Source organism: Rutidosis leptorrhynchoides, chromosome 11, assembly GCF_046630445.1.
Source record: "Rutidosis leptorrhynchoides isolate AG116_Rl617_1_P2 chromosome 11, CSIRO_AGI_Rlap_v1, whole genome shotgun sequence".
Taxonomy (NCBI): Eukaryota; Viridiplantae; Streptophyta; class Magnoliopsida; order Asterales; family Asteraceae; genus Rutidosis; species Rutidosis leptorrhynchoides.
The window spans coordinates 145,955,478-145,973,631 of NC_092343.1; the positions used below are offsets into that span (position 1 = coordinate 145,955,478).

The window sequence follows — 18,154 nt, forward strand, 5'->3', positions numbered from 1 at the left end:
TACAACGGCCATCTTCCTCTGGCACTGTCGAGGCTATTTCGAGGGATTTCGGTTTCAGCGAGTTGTATTTTTCAAGCTCATTAGTAATTTTGGCGCTTTCAAATAATAATTTGTCATGCGAAGACTTTCCCATCAACTGGAGTTGCCTATCCCTGTTGAAGGATTTAATCTTGAACGGTAATCCAATAGTTTCGATGCCCAATTGTGTGAGAACCCTTCCAAACCTAGAGAGACTTGATATGAATAAGTGTGATATGCTGACATCAATCGAACATCCTCCATGTACCTTAAGATTGTTGGCGTACCGTCATTCCAACAGTAACACTAATCTGCTACGGAAAATGTCATTTCATCCAGAATTGTGTCAACTGAAGTTAAATATGAATTTGCGTCCACTAGCTTCTTCATCCATTGAAATCGATGGTGTGGTCAAAATCCAACCTATGGCAGGTGTCGAGGAAGCTGTATTACGTAATTTGGGGTGGACTAATTTAGAGTTCACTAAAACAAGACACATTGAAACTTATAATAGATATAGATATATTGCGGAATCAGAGGGATCTCAAACCCAGGTTTATCATTGTTATATAACAATAAAAATAGTATATATCTTATTATGTGAAATGTGAATGTGATGTATGTATGCTTTGTAATTGATTAAGCTGGTTTAATTGAATTTTAACTGGCAGATGTATTATGAATTTGGAATATTCAGCACAATTTATGGTGGGGAGCAGATGCCAAATTGGATTACTGATGTAACAAACGGGGAACCAATATCATTCACCCTTCCCTTCATCTCCTAAAAAACTCAGGGGATTGAATTTTTGCTGTGTGGTAATGCATCAATCTTCATGTGCTAAAGTATCCAACCAAATCAGACTAAACTTGCCAATTATTTCAATTTTTAATATAACAAAAAACACCAATTGGAGATACAGGCATTGTATTGAAGAAGTCAACGTAGGTGGGGAGTGTGTAACATATATAAGCCATTGCATGTTTACAGTGAAGGACATGGAACCTGGTGACCATGTCACTATTACCACGTTGTTCTTAAAAGAGGTACTTGATGAACATGTTATAAGGGAGTGTGGGGTGAGTTTTGTGTATGATGATGGCGACATTAAAGAAGAAGAAGAAGAAGATGCGTTGGGTTATTACAAATCATGGAATCATATAATTGGTGGTGATCTCTCCCCTTTTCGATCAACTACTGGAGAGTACCTTCTGTGCCATTGGTATTTTGGGCGATCTTCACGTAATCCCTTCGTAGTTAAAGGTAGATCTTAATTTTCATCTCAACACTTGGTGAAAAAGTAGGTGATTCGTATCAGTTATTTGACTTGTATCCCGATACAACTTAACTATGAACCATTTATGATCGCTTTTTATCAGAACCATTTTTTAGAGCTTTCTCACAAAAGAAGTCCAACACGCCAGTTAGAGAAATAGAGGTACACTTTACAAACACTAAAACACTTCTAAAATTAATAACATGAATTAATAATCAATCCTTTTTTTCTCTTGTAGGATGTTACTGATACAGCTCAAGGTAGAGTCAACTCTAAAGTCAACTGTGGAGTCAACAATGAAAGACCTAAACGATTGAAGATACAACCAAAGTGGACTAGTGACTATCAATTAACAAAGAAGAAAAAGAAAGCTGTGGAAAGTAGTTGAAGTAGTTGGATTCTGTTATTCAAGATAGTTTGGTTGTTTGTAGTTAATGGCTAAGATTATCTGAAGTCAAATGTATAAATACAAGTTGTAACTGTTGTATTGATCATCAGATTTCAGTAATAAAATTCTCAATTCTACTTCTTTCTTCTTCAATTCTTAAGGAGATTTGTCTATCTCGAATAAGACATATCAGTTACCAAAGAACCTCGTAATGTATTCAGGGAAACAACAAAACCAATATAGTCTTGGGCTTATGAAGAAATTTGAAGAAAAGTAAAATGCAATGGCAATTGTAATTGGATTATCTAATTGTTGTGAATGTATAGTTACGTGAATGCATGTACTGTAATATCTATGTACGTGGATGGAAATTATGATAAGAATTGTTCTTGGTATTGAGGGGACCCCACCCACCCGATTATTTTTCACGAACACACGTGTTATATATAGAAATCGATGTAAAAGTGACTTTGTTAAGGTTTTATGCAATAACTATAATGATGATGATATATATGCTCTAAATGATACTGTGTGTGTAAGTAAAGTCATATAAAGCAGTTTATATGTATAATTCAATGAGCACAAGTAATAAACAATAACTAATATTATCCATTGCCAAGACTGAGATCAAACACCGAAGGTCAAGGGGATTTGGGGGAAAATGGAATTGAGAAACTTGGGGAGGAGGAATGGTATTAGGAGGCAAGGGTTTAACATGTGAATGACTTTAACTCTCGCCGTGTTCTAAATTTTTTATTCGATGGAAACGAATGGGGTGGAAAGGGGAAGGGAGATTAAGGATAAATTGATGTAAAATCAAATAAGTAAATGTATTCTCGAATTAAAAAGAAAGTAAATGAAATAATTACAATTAATATGTGACAAGGTCAGGTGCAATGCACGTGAGAAAAATTACAGTTCAAGAGGAAGTTGTTAATATGTCAATTAGAGTTGTCGTTGATGTTCGTTGTAACAGAATTAGCTGTTAATAGGTGATTAGGGCTTCGCCTCAATTCCTTTAGTTTTAATTTCCTTTCTCTCTATACTCTGTAATTCTCAATTTTGGCAATAATATCAACTGATTAGAGAAAATTTCTTCCAATTGTGTTCTCCGAATAGTTGAATAGCTTAACTCCAATCATAGATTCCGGTTAAGCATATCACCAGGTAGGTTATAAAACAATCCGCATCGCTGACACCGTTAAAATGTAGCCACTCTCTAAAAGTTGTTTTTACGCCATGGGACATTGACAATCGACTGAAGTGGCTGACTCCCTTCAAATGTCAAGAGTTACATATTCTATAAAGGAGCCGCCAAAATTTGTACCCGCGGCATTCTAAAATGTATTGGAAAAATTGAAGATTCTCCAACACGCATGAGGACTAATATAACGGGCATCAATGAAGTTTTGTACTTCATTTATATGTGGCTGAGCTGCAACGGATTTGTCATAAGTTCTGCCTCAGAACCAACTAACCTAGAAATCCGCGCCTCAACACGAACATGATATGTGCCCTTTGAAATATATTTTAATAGATACGTTAATAACATCGTCCAGCTGCAACACTCTACATTTAAGTGACCGTGGAATATCAAACACAGAGCCTTATTATAATCTACGACGTAACTGTTATCAAGTCTGTATGTGCCTCCACTCCAAAGATAGTGCAAAACACAAAAAAAAACTACGGCCAGAGAGTAGGAACAGAACAAATAAAAAAACACAAGAATACTTGAAGTAGGTCCGGCAGCTAGACCTTCTTGGCAATAGTTTGCTTTTCTCATGTGAACGACGCAACAGTTTTGATAGAGCTTTAAATTTGTTCACGGCTTGAAAAAATTAACTATCATGTCTCTTATATACACACAAGGTCGGGTTGGTTTAGGTCGAGACCTGAATGGGGTTGGGTCGAAAGAGGTCATGGGTCGAAGGTCTGAGAATTTTCAAAAGGTTTAAAAGGGCTGGGGTGAACGGGTTGGGCCAGGTCAGTTGGGTTGGGCCGGGTCGGTTGGGTTGGGTCAAGACCCGTTTATCGAAGTTTTATGATAAGCGTTTCAATTTTCATATTTACGTTCCACTTTTCAGATTCTCGTTTCCGTTTTCTGATTCGCGTTTACACTGTGTTCTCGAGTTTTTTTTAAGTTGAAAAGAGTGGAAAAGAATTAGAAGGAGAGTAGAATGATGGAAATGAATGTAATATGAACAAACTTAAATGTATTCTCGAATTGTAAAGAAGGGAAAGAAAAGAAATAAAAGTAATTATTTATTTTTATTTTTGAGTTGTATAGAGAAAAAAAAAAAGAAAATTAAATAAATTAAACAATTTTAGGATAATACCCATTGACTATAGTTATCATTTATGTGTAAATTAACATTCATCGAAACATACACTCAACTATATTATATACAGAGTTTGTATACTTCGTATTATAGCAAAACTCAGCCCGTATCTTATATTACTGTATGTATTATAAACAATAAATATTAACAAGTAAATCACCTTTAAAAATTCGAGATGGCAAATATAATCGATAACTAATTTGAATTGAATGAATATAATAATAACACACACAAAATATTATTTACGGGGTATATATTGTATGGAGTATGGAGTATATATATAATATAATACTAAATTTTAATATTTAATATAAATAAAAATAAATATACCACTACAACAAATTTAGCAATTGTTCACGCATATTTTTACACACTTGTAAGAAAGTGTGAGCATTTTATCAAATTCCTCACACTTATAAATATGTATAAGTTTGTTACATTTATAAATGTTAAATGTTATTCAAATTTCACATTTAAAATTGTAGGAAAAGTTTGTTCACATTTATTAGTGTGTACAAATACAAATTTAATCACATTTAAAAATGTGAGTAAAATTTCTTACACCTCATTTCTTCACACAAGGGGGAGCGTGAACAAATCATGTGCGACAAAATCAACTTAACACTCTTAAGTGTGGTTATAATTATAATTTTACACACAAATTAGTGTGAACTTTTTTCTCTACATTTTTATGTGTGAAACTATAATGATATTCTACACTTATAAGTGTAATACATTTACACACATTTACAAGTGTGGGGAATTTAACAAAAAAATACACATTTCTTAAAAGTGTGTACATTTATGCATGCTTAAATATCAAATTTGTTGTAGTGCACGAGTAATATTTTGAGTGCAAGTTAGGAGTACAACTTATAGAGTTTTGAGGTGTAAAGAAGTCAAAAGTAAGAGGACAAAATTGTCTTTAAGATATGTAACAACTCTTATCCATCCCAATAAGCTCAAAATTGGGCGGATAATGATCTAAACAAAAAACCCTTCTACTCTCCCCTTTATTCCTTTACTCTCCTCCCCTCCCCTTTCATCCCTAAAAAACTAAGAATCCATAACTAATCTAGTCTCCCTCCAACTCCTTTCTTTTCTTTCACAAAAAAGCTCGAGAATGCAACCTTAGACTTTGAGTATTTTGAAAGAAAGGAATTGATTTGTAGCTTTTACAGGAAAGAAAGGGCGGAGAATGAATGAGTATTTTACTCTTCATCTCTTCCTTTCAATGAAAGGTTGAGTTACCTCTCCTTCATTCTCCTTCCCTTCCCTTCATTTCATTTCATTTATAAAAAAAAACACACTTTTAACATATCTTAGGATTCAATTTCTTATTTTCCGTTTTCAGGTTGCGTTTCAAATTCAAATTCGCCTCTTGGTTTTCTTTTCCCGTTTCAGTTTCTAGTTGGACGCTTTACGAGGAAACAATGGACGATCATGATGACCAATGATGGATCCAAAAACGTGAACTCACCACTACAGTCGTTGACGAAACCCTAACCACTAAAATTATGACCACATCTACGACCTCCGCAACTCCTGACACAGATTCCGGCACCAAGATGATCCACTTCAATCTGAAGAACTCTCAGACATTGAACCAAACCCTAAACGCTCACCTAATTTCACCAAAGTCATATCCTCCAAAGACGATCTGGAGGATAATGATATGTACAGGTCACATGCGTTAGTTACAATCAAGTTCAATTAGGCCAGAGAAACAGTTGTACAACAGATTCTGTTATTAGCTACCTGGTGTCATAAGTAGCTAGTTCAGTAACATATTTAGTCATTCAGTCAAATTGTATTCTTCTTTCCCTCAATTCTTGTAACCCTAATTGAGTAATTCAATTAAAAAATTTGTTACATTGTTCAAGGCTTGTTTCTAATTTCTGTAGTTTTCATTGTGTAACAAGTGAGTCCTCTATTCAGTTCAGAATTCAGGGAGTACATATCAGATAACGACGAACCAGTAGTGTAAAAATTAAAAGCATATCATCACTCGTACCAGAACCGGATGAAGAGGATGAAATGTCTATTGATGTAGCTGCAGCAAAACTGGTTACGCCAATACTACCGGAAATTGCAAAACCAAAAGGTAACAAATCAAGTAACTGTAAGAAGAAGAAAAGTAAGAGTAAATCAAACAGCGTGTAGACGAAACCAGCATCACGAAAGGGGGAAAGGAGGACCAAAAGTACCACAACTGCTACTGCTCAAACAACAGAGGATTCTGTTTTAATTGCACCGATTCATAGGTACGCCGATAAGAATGATGATTCTGCGGATATGAAAATTTATTTATCAAAAGTTTATAATGCCGAAAAAGTGGTATTGAGTGAAGATAGGTACAGTGCAGGGAGGTGTAAAGGGTATAGAATGGTTAGGGCTACTAGAGGTGTGATGGATGGAGCTTGATTGTTATTTTGAAATTAAGGGCATACTAGACTTGGGTGGTCAACCGAAAAGGCATATTTGCAGGCGCCAGTTGGATAGGATGGGAATAGTTATGGGTATAGAGATATTGATGGGAGTAAAGTGCATAAAGCTTTAAGGTAAAGTATGGGGATGAAGGATATGTTGAAGGTGATGTAATTGGGTTTTTATATTAATTTGCCAGATGGGAACGGGTATGCACCGTAACAACCACAGTTGGTTAAGGGCCAAAAGTATGCTTATGCTGCAGATGCTAAAGAAGAACCTGCTAAAGTTTTGCCAGGTTTGTGACTGTTTATCTGTTTAGTGTTTGCTGTTGTCTAATTGAGCTATTTGGACCTTTGTGCTTCTTATGATTTGGGTATATTGATGCAGTGCTGTTAATTGATTTGGTTTATTTTAGAAAATCATTTCTCGTGCTCTTCAAATTTTATATGGGGTTTGTTCTCTATTGTTACTACAACCAAATAGAATGTGTGCTTTAATGAAGATTATCTCATATGGTAATGGTTATATGTGGTAGAACTGTATTAAAGACCTTCAAAAAGTTCATAGATAAGAAAGGGGAGATCTGTTACAAAGGATAACACATCATATGTGACTATGATTGCAATATCATTTAATTTGTAGGCCAATTTTTTTTTTTTTTTTTTATATTTTGAAGCAGGATCTATAGCTTGTAGATTAAATTTTGGTCAAGAAATTCGATTATAAAGAGATTTAAAGTAAAAACTTCATACTGTTGTTGAGCTAGATCTTTTTGGTGTACTACAGTATTTGATGCAAGTGCATCAACTTTTTTTATTGGCCACTATAAGTTAGTTTAGGCAGATATTAGTAGGTACTAGAACATCACTTTTAGCTTAACATGGTATAGTTTTCTGCAGAGCTGTTGATCTTTGAGCTGTTTAAATGGGCCGATTTGTTTTGATTAATAGCAAATTTTATGATTGATTGTTTAAGTTGACACACTTAAAGAACAATATTGAATTATGAAAGTAGAAAATCTCAGACAATTTATACTATAGTACTTCATTTGTTCTAGCCTGTCAATCATAAAACGAAATAGCAAGAAAGTTTGCCTGCTGAATCTGGTATGTTATGTGTTCACTTTGTAAATGTTGTTACTCCAAATTTTGTATTATCCATTCTGGAATTTCTATTTTCTCCAAATCTGATTATCTTGTAGTACGAAGAGATACAATATATTATTTTATTGTGCAGGAAGTGAAATATGTTTTTTTTTTTTTTTTTTTTTTTCAAAAATGGAATTTGTCAAGGGTCTGCATACAAGGATCTCAATGGTGGGCGTTACTATCATGCTGCTTCAATGTATACTATTCCACATAAGACTAATTGCGTTGTCAAATTCAACTTTGGTCCCAATTTTGAAGCCTTTCCGGAAGACTTTGGTGGACGCTCTATCCCAACACTAATGGTTGAAGCTCCATATCATGGTTTTGATGGAAGAATTCAAAACGGTGTGTCCAAAGAAAAGCAATAATAACGTGTCTAGCATATTTCTGCAACGGGGTTCATTTGACTCTTTGATAGTTGTAACTTTGTTCTTTTTTGTTGCTGTACGATTGCAAAGTTTTCGGATTTCAGAACTCACATAACTTGATTTATTATTGAATTTAGAACAACCTTTATTGGCCTAATAGCTTTTTCTTATGGTTTGATTTTAGTCATACCAGTTTAGGCCGTTCCCAATCCTTGCGTGCAATGTTTATTAGTCGGGCCTTCTTTCTTTCTTTTGTCATTTAATGTGTAACCTTACTCCCAGCAGATTGACAATGGGTCTGTGTATGTCAATTTCTTTTCATTTTTCTTTCTTTTTTTTTGAAAGGCAAGTTGTATTTCAATTTCTTTGCACGTGGCATATAAATCTATTTAATTGTACTTAAGGAAGAGGAACGCCGAATCGTGGTTGGTTTTTGTGATGCAAGTTTTTTTCTTTTTTCTTTCAGGAAATACTTTTGGCGCCATTGTAATGGGCCCCAGGCTGAAAGTTGTAAAAGAAGACGACCATTGACATGGCGGAAACACACAAGTATCAGTTGATTAGTTTCAATTTATGGAAAGAGGTTCTGTAAAAAGGTACATAGTCTTGTATCCTTCATCATCTTCTACGCTTGGTGATGCACTAAATGGGGATTAGGACCACTAGTTTCATATGGATTGTCCATTGTATGAGACATTTTAATATTAGTTGCTTAAAAATTAAACAGCTAAGTGAGTTGTAGTTTATAAGTCATAGGCTTAAGTAGCTAGGCAACTTTAAGACTTGACTATTGCCGCTATATGATAATCCTGCTAAGTGTCATTAAAGGCGAGCACGCGGGTAACCTATTCTCTTGGCCTGTTCACTCAACATGCTCATGCCTTGTCAGGAACGTACTCTAGATGTGAAGAGTAATGTGTCACCATATAAATCCTTCGAGATTAATGAAAGACGAATATAAGGTTTTGTGTTATAAGTTAAATTATCAATTATCAATATGCTTTATCTTTCTCATGTTACGCCCAAGGTTGTAAAAGCCGCAAGTCAGGACGAGTGGGTTGGGACCTTGGAGGGACGAGTACGTTGAATCGGGGATGAGTACGTTGAATCGGGGACGAGTAGCGCATTGACCAGTATTGACTTTTAGTAATAAATAAATAAATAAATAAATTAAACATGCGACCTTTCCTTTCTCTTCTACGACACCTAATTTGGGAATGGTAGAGCATAAACTTTTGAGGTCATTTATGTTAGACAATAAAACCCGTATGTTATGATTTATTATTCATGCAATATTTATAGATACATAGCAACCCTAATAAACCTTAGTAGCACTAATGGACCCTAAGCCCACAATTGATTTGGGCCACAACATATTATCTAACACTTCTCTGCAGTCCGAACGGCGAAATCGTGAAACTTCGGACTGAAACAAACCAATTAATATTAATAAAAAAATTAAAGAGTTTTTTTCCTCATTTATTGCACCGAGTAGACTGACTTCGCTAATATCGTTGTGTCTTGCTTGACTGCGTTTCCTTTTCCGTAACTACGGTCATTCGGGAAGTCTCTCTGAGGACGACTCCCATACAATTCTTGCGAGAGCTTATCTCTAATTCGATTTCCTTTTCCAACTGGATTTTATTCCAAGATTTTGACCGGATACGAAATCACTGGTGCAAGAATTCGTCGTCCGATTGAATCTGCACGGAAGGGCTGGCGGCCGCTCAACTGTTCAAGCGCAAGATAAGGCCAAAAACTTGACTTTACTAACCAGCCACCGGTTTATCTCTCCAACGAATCAAATTGGCCAAAGGTGTGAAACAACCAAATTTAGTTTACTCAAGAAGAGCTTTAATTATTTCTCTGAAGATGATTTCAGATTTCAATGTCAGCTCCATGTTTTGGGCCCATGGAACTTGACTGATTTGATTCTTCTTTCGTACCCTTAAATATGTTCGAAGATCTCGAAATGATCTTCGGCAACACTAACCCAATCTCGATCGATGAAGAAAAGATAAAAAGAGCAGAAAACTTTACATATGTAGGTTTTGGAATGTATGTATTTATGTTTATGTTTGTAGGTATGCATATGTATGCAGTTATACAAAGATGGACGTATGCTTATGTATCTTCTTTCTAAGTGTTCTATGTATGTATGATGTAGATTTATGGTTGACTTGGTATGTATCAACGTATATGGATGTAGGTATGTATGTTTTTGCATGTATGTATATGCTTTTGTATGTATGTATGTGTGTGTGTGTGTGCGTGCGTGCATGCGTGCGTGCGTGCGTGCGTGTGCATGGTATGCTTATGTAGGTGTGCATGGTATGTATGTATGTGTGTATGTATGTATGTATGTAGGTACGTTTGTGTACGAATGTATGTAGGCATGTATATAGGTTTGTGTATGTGTGTATGTACGAATATGTATGTGTGTGTGTGTGTGTGTGTGCGCGCGCGCGCATCTTGGGGCTATTATGGCTAAGGACGACTCTCTTTGCTCGTGAGCTTGGTTGGTTTCCTTTAGTCGTGTGGCTTCGGGGATGTCTACCGTAAAGGTGCATGAGTGGTGTTTGGTTTGTCACGGGTGTTTGGCTCTTTGCTTTTGCAACAACTTCCACCTAGCATCTTTGAGCCTAAATTGATTTTCAGGCAGCCTTTAAAACCCATGGAAATTTGATTAAACCATTTTCACGGAGTTTCTTTTTTTTCAGTTTATTTATTTAAATTTTTTTTTTTTGCCGAAGGTTCTCACGGAAGCAATCTCTCTGCCCTGGAGTAGAGAGGGGATGACTTTCTCTTCCTATGGGCCTCGACTCAGGGTTAAAGAAACGACTTCTCTCTTACTCTACGGTAGAGGAAGGATTGTCTACATCTCACCTCCCCCATACCTCGCATGTGCGGGATTGGGTATTGTTGTTGTTGTTGATTCTTTTTTTCTACGTCGTGGCTTGCTTTACCTAAGGATTGAGCAGAACTTGAGCAGACAACTTTGTCGACAGTACCAATGTTCTTCAATGCTGCAAAAAAGTGTGTTTTTTTTATTTTTTTTTCTTCAGGATATGAAACCTAGTCAAGCTAGGGGGCTCATCCCACGCCGATTAGGAACGGATAAGAATACAAAAAATTTGAACAAAGAAAGATTTTATGACCAAAACTTGTTGTGTGTTTGTGACGACTAACAGCTTTTGTGTCGGAAAGAAATTAAAACAAAGTAAAAAAATAGAAATATAAAGAAATCGCAAGGTGATCTTGTTGACTTGTTTGTTGTTGAGAGGAAGAGGAAGAGGAAGAGGAAGAGGAAGAAGAAGAAGGAATCTAACGGTGTGTGGTTGACACCTGCATCATGAAAGGGGAAAAGGAGGAACAAAAGTACCACAACTGCTACTGCTCAAACACAGGATTCTGTTTTAATTGCACCGATTCACAGGTACTAGAGTTGTGATGATATTGCATATATCAAAATTTGTTTATCAAAAGTTTATAAGGCGGAGAAAGTGGAATTGAGTGAAGATAGGTTAAGTGAAGGGAGCTGTAAAGGGTATAGAATGGTTAGGGCTGCTAGAGGTGTGATGGATGAAGCTTGGTATTTTGAAATTAAGGTTGTGAGTATAGGTGATACATGGCATACTAGACTTGGGTGGTCGACTGAAAAGGGCGATTTGCAGGCGCCAGTTGGATACGATGGGAATAGTTACGGGCAGAGAGATATTGATGGGAGTAAAGTGCATAAAGCTTTGAGGGAGAAGTATGGGGATGAAGGATAAGTTGAAGGTGATGTAATTGGGTTTTATATTAATTTACTCGATGGGAATGAGTATGCACCCAAACAGCCACAGTTGGTTATGTATAAGGGCCAAAAGTATGCTTATGCTGCAGATGCAAAAGAAGAGCCTGCTAAAGTTGTGCCAGGTTTGTGAATGTGTTGTTACTATTCAGGTTTCAGTATTGGTTCAATTGGAACAAAAACAATTGTTGGTTGTAGATAGATTTGCCAACTCTTCACAGCCCCAAAGTAGCTTCGATCCTGGAATTTGGAGTAACTGGTTCTTGTGGTCTAGCATATCTTTTGTAGTCAACTACAAATTTGTAACAATCATTTAACAACCCGTCCTAATCCTCCTGGACGAAGTCATCAACATTTGGTTCCATCGCGATGATCGACATCAAGTAATGTCTTTAGTATGAGCTAATGCACAGCGGAAGACTTAATTCGTACCTGAGAATAACATGCTTTAAAACGTCAACATAAAGTTGGTGAGATATAGGTTTTATTGCTAGCAGCGTTATAACTATGGACCACAAGATTTCATATATTTAAACATAATACACTCGCAAGTGTATGTAAAAGTAGTTGAGCACTTGGTAACCATACTTAACATTTAAATCATCGCAGCATATTCTTAAATAATCGCTACACCGTACCAAGTGTAGTATACAGAAACGAAGTACTATGCAACCGTTGAAAACTGGTCGTCCAGCCCGGTTGGGGTTGTCAGGCCCGATAGATCTATCAACAGGATTCGCGTTTACATTCCTCATGTAAATATTAGCTACCAAATATAAAGAAATATGCCATGGTACAACTCAACATATAATTTATTTTTGATCACTTGTGTCCATAACGTAAATCATAAAATGCATGTATTCTCATCCCAAAATATTTAGAGTTTAAAAAGGGACTATATACTCACCATACTGTATTTTGTAGTAAAAATACATATAACACCACTAATCACGTATAAGGTTGGCATCGGATTCACGAACCTATATCATTTGTATATTTATTAATACACATAATCGTATTTGAGCAAATTTATATATTTTGTTATGATACTTATTTGATATATATAATTTAATTAATGTTTTAATATTATATTAATTAGAACATAATATTATGTAATATTAGTATAACTCATAATAAATATATTTTTATATAGAAAATTTTAACAATAACGATAAAAATAATACTAATTATGATAAAATTTTGATAATTCTAATAATAATAATAATGATAATTTTAATATTGATGATAAAGATAGTACTAATAATTTTAATGAAAATAAAAATGTAGTTTTTAATAAAAATGATAATTTCAAAAAAAATAATGGTTCTTTTAATAATAGTAATAATAATAATAATTTAATAATAGTAATAATAATAATAATAATAATAACTATAATATCTATAATATCTATAATAATATTTTTACTAATAATGATGTTAATAATACTAAAGATAATAATCATAATAATAATAAAATAACATAATAAAACTACCTTTCCAAAATAGGCTTTTTTTTTTTTTATATAAAAGAAATTCATCAGAGACCGGGCTCGAACTTGAGATCTCTTGGTTAGAATCAACACCCTTAACCACTACTCCCCTTATTCATTTCTGTTTTAGGATCGATTAAAAAAAACATATAACTTATATCCTCATCCTCTTTATCATTTTAACCTCACAGTTCACCAGCAAAGTATAAGCCCGATTTTTGATTCATCAATTGGTATAATTCGATCTCGGCCCAAAGAATTCGACCCAACATTAGCCCATAAGTTTAATTACTAAGCCCGATCGATTTTTGGATTGATGGACTGATTAAACTCCTAAATAGACCCTATTAACTTCAAATGATTTAACCGACACTTTGATATCAATCGTTAATATAGTATTAGGTTTTCTCTCTTTTTTTTTTTTTTAAAACAAGTGGGGTTAATTGCTTTTTGAAACTTTGATAAAAACAAATGAGTGAGGTGTGATTGTCGGCCACAATATCACACCCATTTGTTGTAATAGCTAATCATCTCATTGTCATCGTTTGAGTCTTCATCATCGTTGTAGTTCCTCACTGTTGTTGCTGCTCGACGTATCAGAAGGTGAAAACAAGGCAGCGGTTTCAGCAAGTACGATTAGGGTTTCGTGGTGGTGGAGGTTTATGGGTTTTGTTCTTGTTGAACGTAATTGAAGGTAATCGAGAAAAACAGATTCACAAACGTAGCAGTAGCAGGGATCATGGGGTGACGAAGATGGTTGTTATAGAAAAGTAAATCAAATGGTGGTGGCACTACGGTTGATCTTGAAGGTAGTTCATGTTTATGATTCAAGAAGAGAGAGTAAGAGAGAGAAGATGGTTCATGGTTCATGATGATTGTCGAAGGTGGTGTTTATCAAACGATACCGAAGCTTATTCATATAGTAACAAAAGGTGGTTATGGTGGTGTTCGAGGGTTTGTGGTCGATGGTGTTTACAAAGGTGAGGGAGTGGGTTGATTCGCGATAGAGACAGAAATAGCAGCGGTTGCAGGTTTCTTCATGGGTTGATGATGATGCGAGTGATAGTTCTCGGATAGCAGGAAAGACAAGAAGAAAAGAAAAGAGATAGATATGGTTGTGGCCGTTTGAGTGGCTAGATGGTGTTTGTAACCGGAAGTCTAATAGCTGCAGTAAATGATTTAGAGTGTGTAATTGAGTGATTGAGGATAAAGGGTCGAATAATACATCTGTTAATATCTCCAGTCAATTTATAAAAGAAGGTGACATATAGTCACGGGTAACCAGAAATAAAGAAGAGTAAAAGAAATTTTGTTGTTATCCCCATCAGATAGATAGTGATATACATATCTGCTATTACACGCGTTTATACCTAGGTTTTATATATATATAATTTATTTTTAATATTATTAATAATTAAATAATACATAAGTATAATAATATTAATACAATTAATTATATTAGAAATGATCAAGAAACTAATAATAATTATGCTAATAATAGTTATAATATTATTAGATAATAATAATATTATTAGATAATAATAACTATAAAAATGGTAATAATAATATTATTCGTATTACTAATAATAATACTAATTATAATATTAATAATAAAAATTATAATTTTACTACTAATTTCAATGATATTAAATGATATTAATAATGATAACAATAACAATTACATTTTAACTTATTATTACTAATTATGTCATACTTAATAATCACATAATATGTTATATAATAATTTTTTTTTATTAAATATATATATATTTACTTGCACCTAATAGTTCGTGAATTGTCGAAAATAGTTGAAGGTCAAAGGGTAACTGATTATCCGAATATAGATTTCAAGCTTTCTAGACTCAACATTAAGGTTTTTTCTTATCGTGTCGGATACATATAGAGATTAGAGTTTAAATTTGATCGGAAATTTCCGGGTCATTACAGTACCTACCCGTTAAAGAAATTTCGTCCCTGAAATTTGATAGAGGTCGTCATAGATAACAATAAGAATGTCTTCATGACAAAGATGAGGTAATAATGGAGTTTTATCATTATTGAAAGATTTAGATAGAACGATTCGATCATGTGAAGCGTACGAGTGAAGCTATCACAAAAGAGTGAAATGAGTAAATATATTCGTTTCAACCGATGATTTAGTTACTATTGACTTTCGGGATTTAAAGAAAATCTTGCGTAGTAAGATTTGGTGTTTCGGCGATTTAGAAAATCAGGATCTTCTTTGATTTAATGCGGCAATCTGTTTCGATTTCTCTGTCGGATATTTAACTATAAATCTATCCCTTCGTTTCTCCTACCCGTCCTCAAGTCAGGCGAGCAATGGTCCGGAATTCTTAGATATGAAATTTGAAATGAACATAGCTAATGCTTTCAGAAAGAAATGGTAATGGCATGATTTTGATTTGTCAAATTACCAGAATATCCTGGAAAGATAGGACTATCAAGATGATATGTTCTTAATATGTTTGGAGATTGGATAGAATGTAAGAGTCGTGTAACATGGCACATGATGATGGTACTGTGAATCATCACATTCCATTAGAAACTCAACACGACTTACTGTAATATAATGAAGTTGATCAAGTTTCATTATATTATACTAATTCATGCATCAGTTCCCAACACTGCTTCAGAACATTCCTATTTTAAACTCGAAGGTTTTAGAACTTAGAAACTAACACAGTTTCTTTTATGTTGTAACGCAGATGTTACGGAGAGATAAATGATCCCAGATAAGAATAGTTGTGAAAATATCTCCAGTAATATGGAGAATATGTATAACGGAAGATATGAAGATATCTTATAATATCTAAGATAAGATGATGATGATGAATATCTTCTGGAAAGGTTTAGAATAAGGAGTAGGGTTCTTACTAACGGTTTCAGCAGGCACTGAATCGTTTGGATTCTTTGATGGCAGGTTCCATTCTTTGTGATTTATTCACAACCTCTTTCATACTTGGCTCAATCCATTTTCCTTCTCTTTTTATGAGCTTTACCAACTCACTGTATTTTATTGTCACACTTTTGACTGTTAAAGTCGTTTACAGTTTTTGCTGCTTCATCAACATTTCAAGAATTATCTGTAGTTCAAGATGTTTTTCAGAACTTCACTTTTGGAGTATGAAATTCTTAGGGATACACGTTGTAGGTATAACTGGAGAAGTTCTACGAGATTTTAGGAATACTGATTGCTGATTTCGCCAAAGGAATGATGATCTGCTGGTACATCTGCTGATGATGTCGTGGAATATAAAAGGTTCTTCGGTAACGACGGCGAAAGGATATCGTATATATATAGAGATTATAATAAGGCTAGTCTTTCTGAGAAGTCGAAGTGGAGCTGTAACAAAATTGGTTACTTTGAAAAGGAATTGTAAAGTTGTTTCTGCTAATGAATGATAAGGAATTCGACGCGGATACGTTTTAACTATATCTTCGGTTTCGAAAGTTTTTCAGGTGCATAACTGTATGCATAAATCTTTCTTCCGTCGACGAGGTGCGGCTGGTTCAACTTCTCGATCGAGGTGTTTTTAAGAATCATGATATATTTGAACGTGGATTGTAATCGTCGGGGTGCAAATGAGGTTTAAGACGAATTCAAGTGGCAAGCTTGAAGAATTGTTTAGTTTCATATGTTATAATCGATATTTTAATTCATTTTAATTGTCCAAAGTTAGCAGTCCAATAGTCCAATTGTCCAATAGTCCGATAGCTCAATAATATATATATAATTTAATATATAACATTCGAATTAATTAATACTTATCGTGACCCGTGTACCGGTCTCAGTATTGATCACAACTCAAAGTATATATATATTTTGGAATCAACTCCGACCCTGTATAGCCAACTCCCACATTCACATATAGAGTGTCTACGGTTGTTCCGAAATATATATATAGATGGGTCAATATGATAAGTCGAAACCTTGCATACGTGTCCCGTTATTTAAAGTGCGTAAAATAAATAAATATATATCATGACCCATTATACAACGTGTTGTCTCAGAATTAATCCGACGTATTGTTGTACATGTGTCCCGACGGTATGTAAAGTGCAGAAATAAAATTGCGAGAATGTAAATTGCGATAAATTAAATGTTAGCCAGGAACAGTTTGCTAGGAACAGTTAGCGTAGATTCCTAACAATATTTCAATTAGTTAATTCGTTTGTTTCTAACACTTTTTATTTTGTCCAATGTTTTCTTCGTTATGCCACTTGTTGGATTCTGATAGGTCAAAATCCAAATATGAAATTCGAACAGAAATGGTTATTTTGTGGTGAACGGATACGTATAACGGTGGTTGTAAATAGAATAACAAATGTCCGTTGAATCAGATTCGGAGAATGTTCAGTGTAACTTATTATTGTCAAATCTAAATATTCCTCGGGTACTACCTACCCGTTAAAATATTTTTCATTATTAATAGTTTGTTCAAGAGGATTTTTAATTACAATCTTTATGAAAATATACCTGCATATATATTTTCTTCAGATGTAATCATAGATTTAATGAGTCAACAAGATATTAAACTCATTTGATTTATTGTTAATACTTGATTACATAATCTCTAAAACATCAGAGATTACATAATCGTCATGTCGAACGAAGATAAATGAAGTAGAACGATACGTACAACGAGGATAATCGATATAGAATGATATGTAAAACGAAGATCATATTCGAAGTACAGACGGTGATATTGGGACGTGTGATGCTGATATCCGAGGTACATATTGTGATGTTGAGGTTTACGACATGGTTGTGGTTTGGGGTGATAAGGGTACTGTCGGCGTTGATGATGGTGATGCCATTGATGCTGGTAAAGATGCTGGTACCGAAGATTACGATTTTGATGTTACTGGCGGTTCTGGTT

The 18,154-nt window shown here is 34.5% G+C and overlaps 1 protein-coding gene and 1 pseudogene across 1 annotated transcript; both read left to right on the plus strand.

The window, feature by feature from the left end:
• Positions 1-822: 822 nt before the first annotated feature.
• Positions 823-1,815, plus strand: LOC139877605 (uncharacterized). The gene is made up of 4 exons (XM_071865033.1): positions 823-837; positions 942-1,282; positions 1,399-1,457; positions 1,534-1,815. Exons 2-4 carry the CDS (start codon positions 1,000-1,002, stop codon positions 1,681-1,683), a joined length of 492 nt encoding a protein of 163 aa, XP_071721134.1. The 5' UTR covers positions 823-837; positions 942-999; the 3' UTR covers positions 1,684-1,815.
• A 3,676-nt stretch (positions 1,816-5,491) lies between these two features.
• LOC139875038 (protein TRAUCO-like) lies at positions 5,492-8,502 on the plus strand (annotated as a pseudogene).
• The last annotated feature ends 9,652 nt before the right edge of the window (positions 8,503-18,154 follow it).

Coding starts and splice junctions, on each gene's coding strand:
- LOC139877605 (XM_071865033.1), top strand. CDS start 1,000: ATGTTTACAGTGAAGGACATGGAACCTGGTGACCATGTCACTATTACC. Junction 1,283..1,398: donor TAATCCCTTCGTAGTTAAAG/GTAGATCTTAAT, acceptor GCTTTTTATCAG/AACCATTTTTTAGAGCTTTC. Junction 1,458..1,533: donor CGCCAGTTAGAGAAATAGAG/GTACACTTTACA, acceptor TTTCTCTTGTAG/GATGTTACTGATACAGCTCA.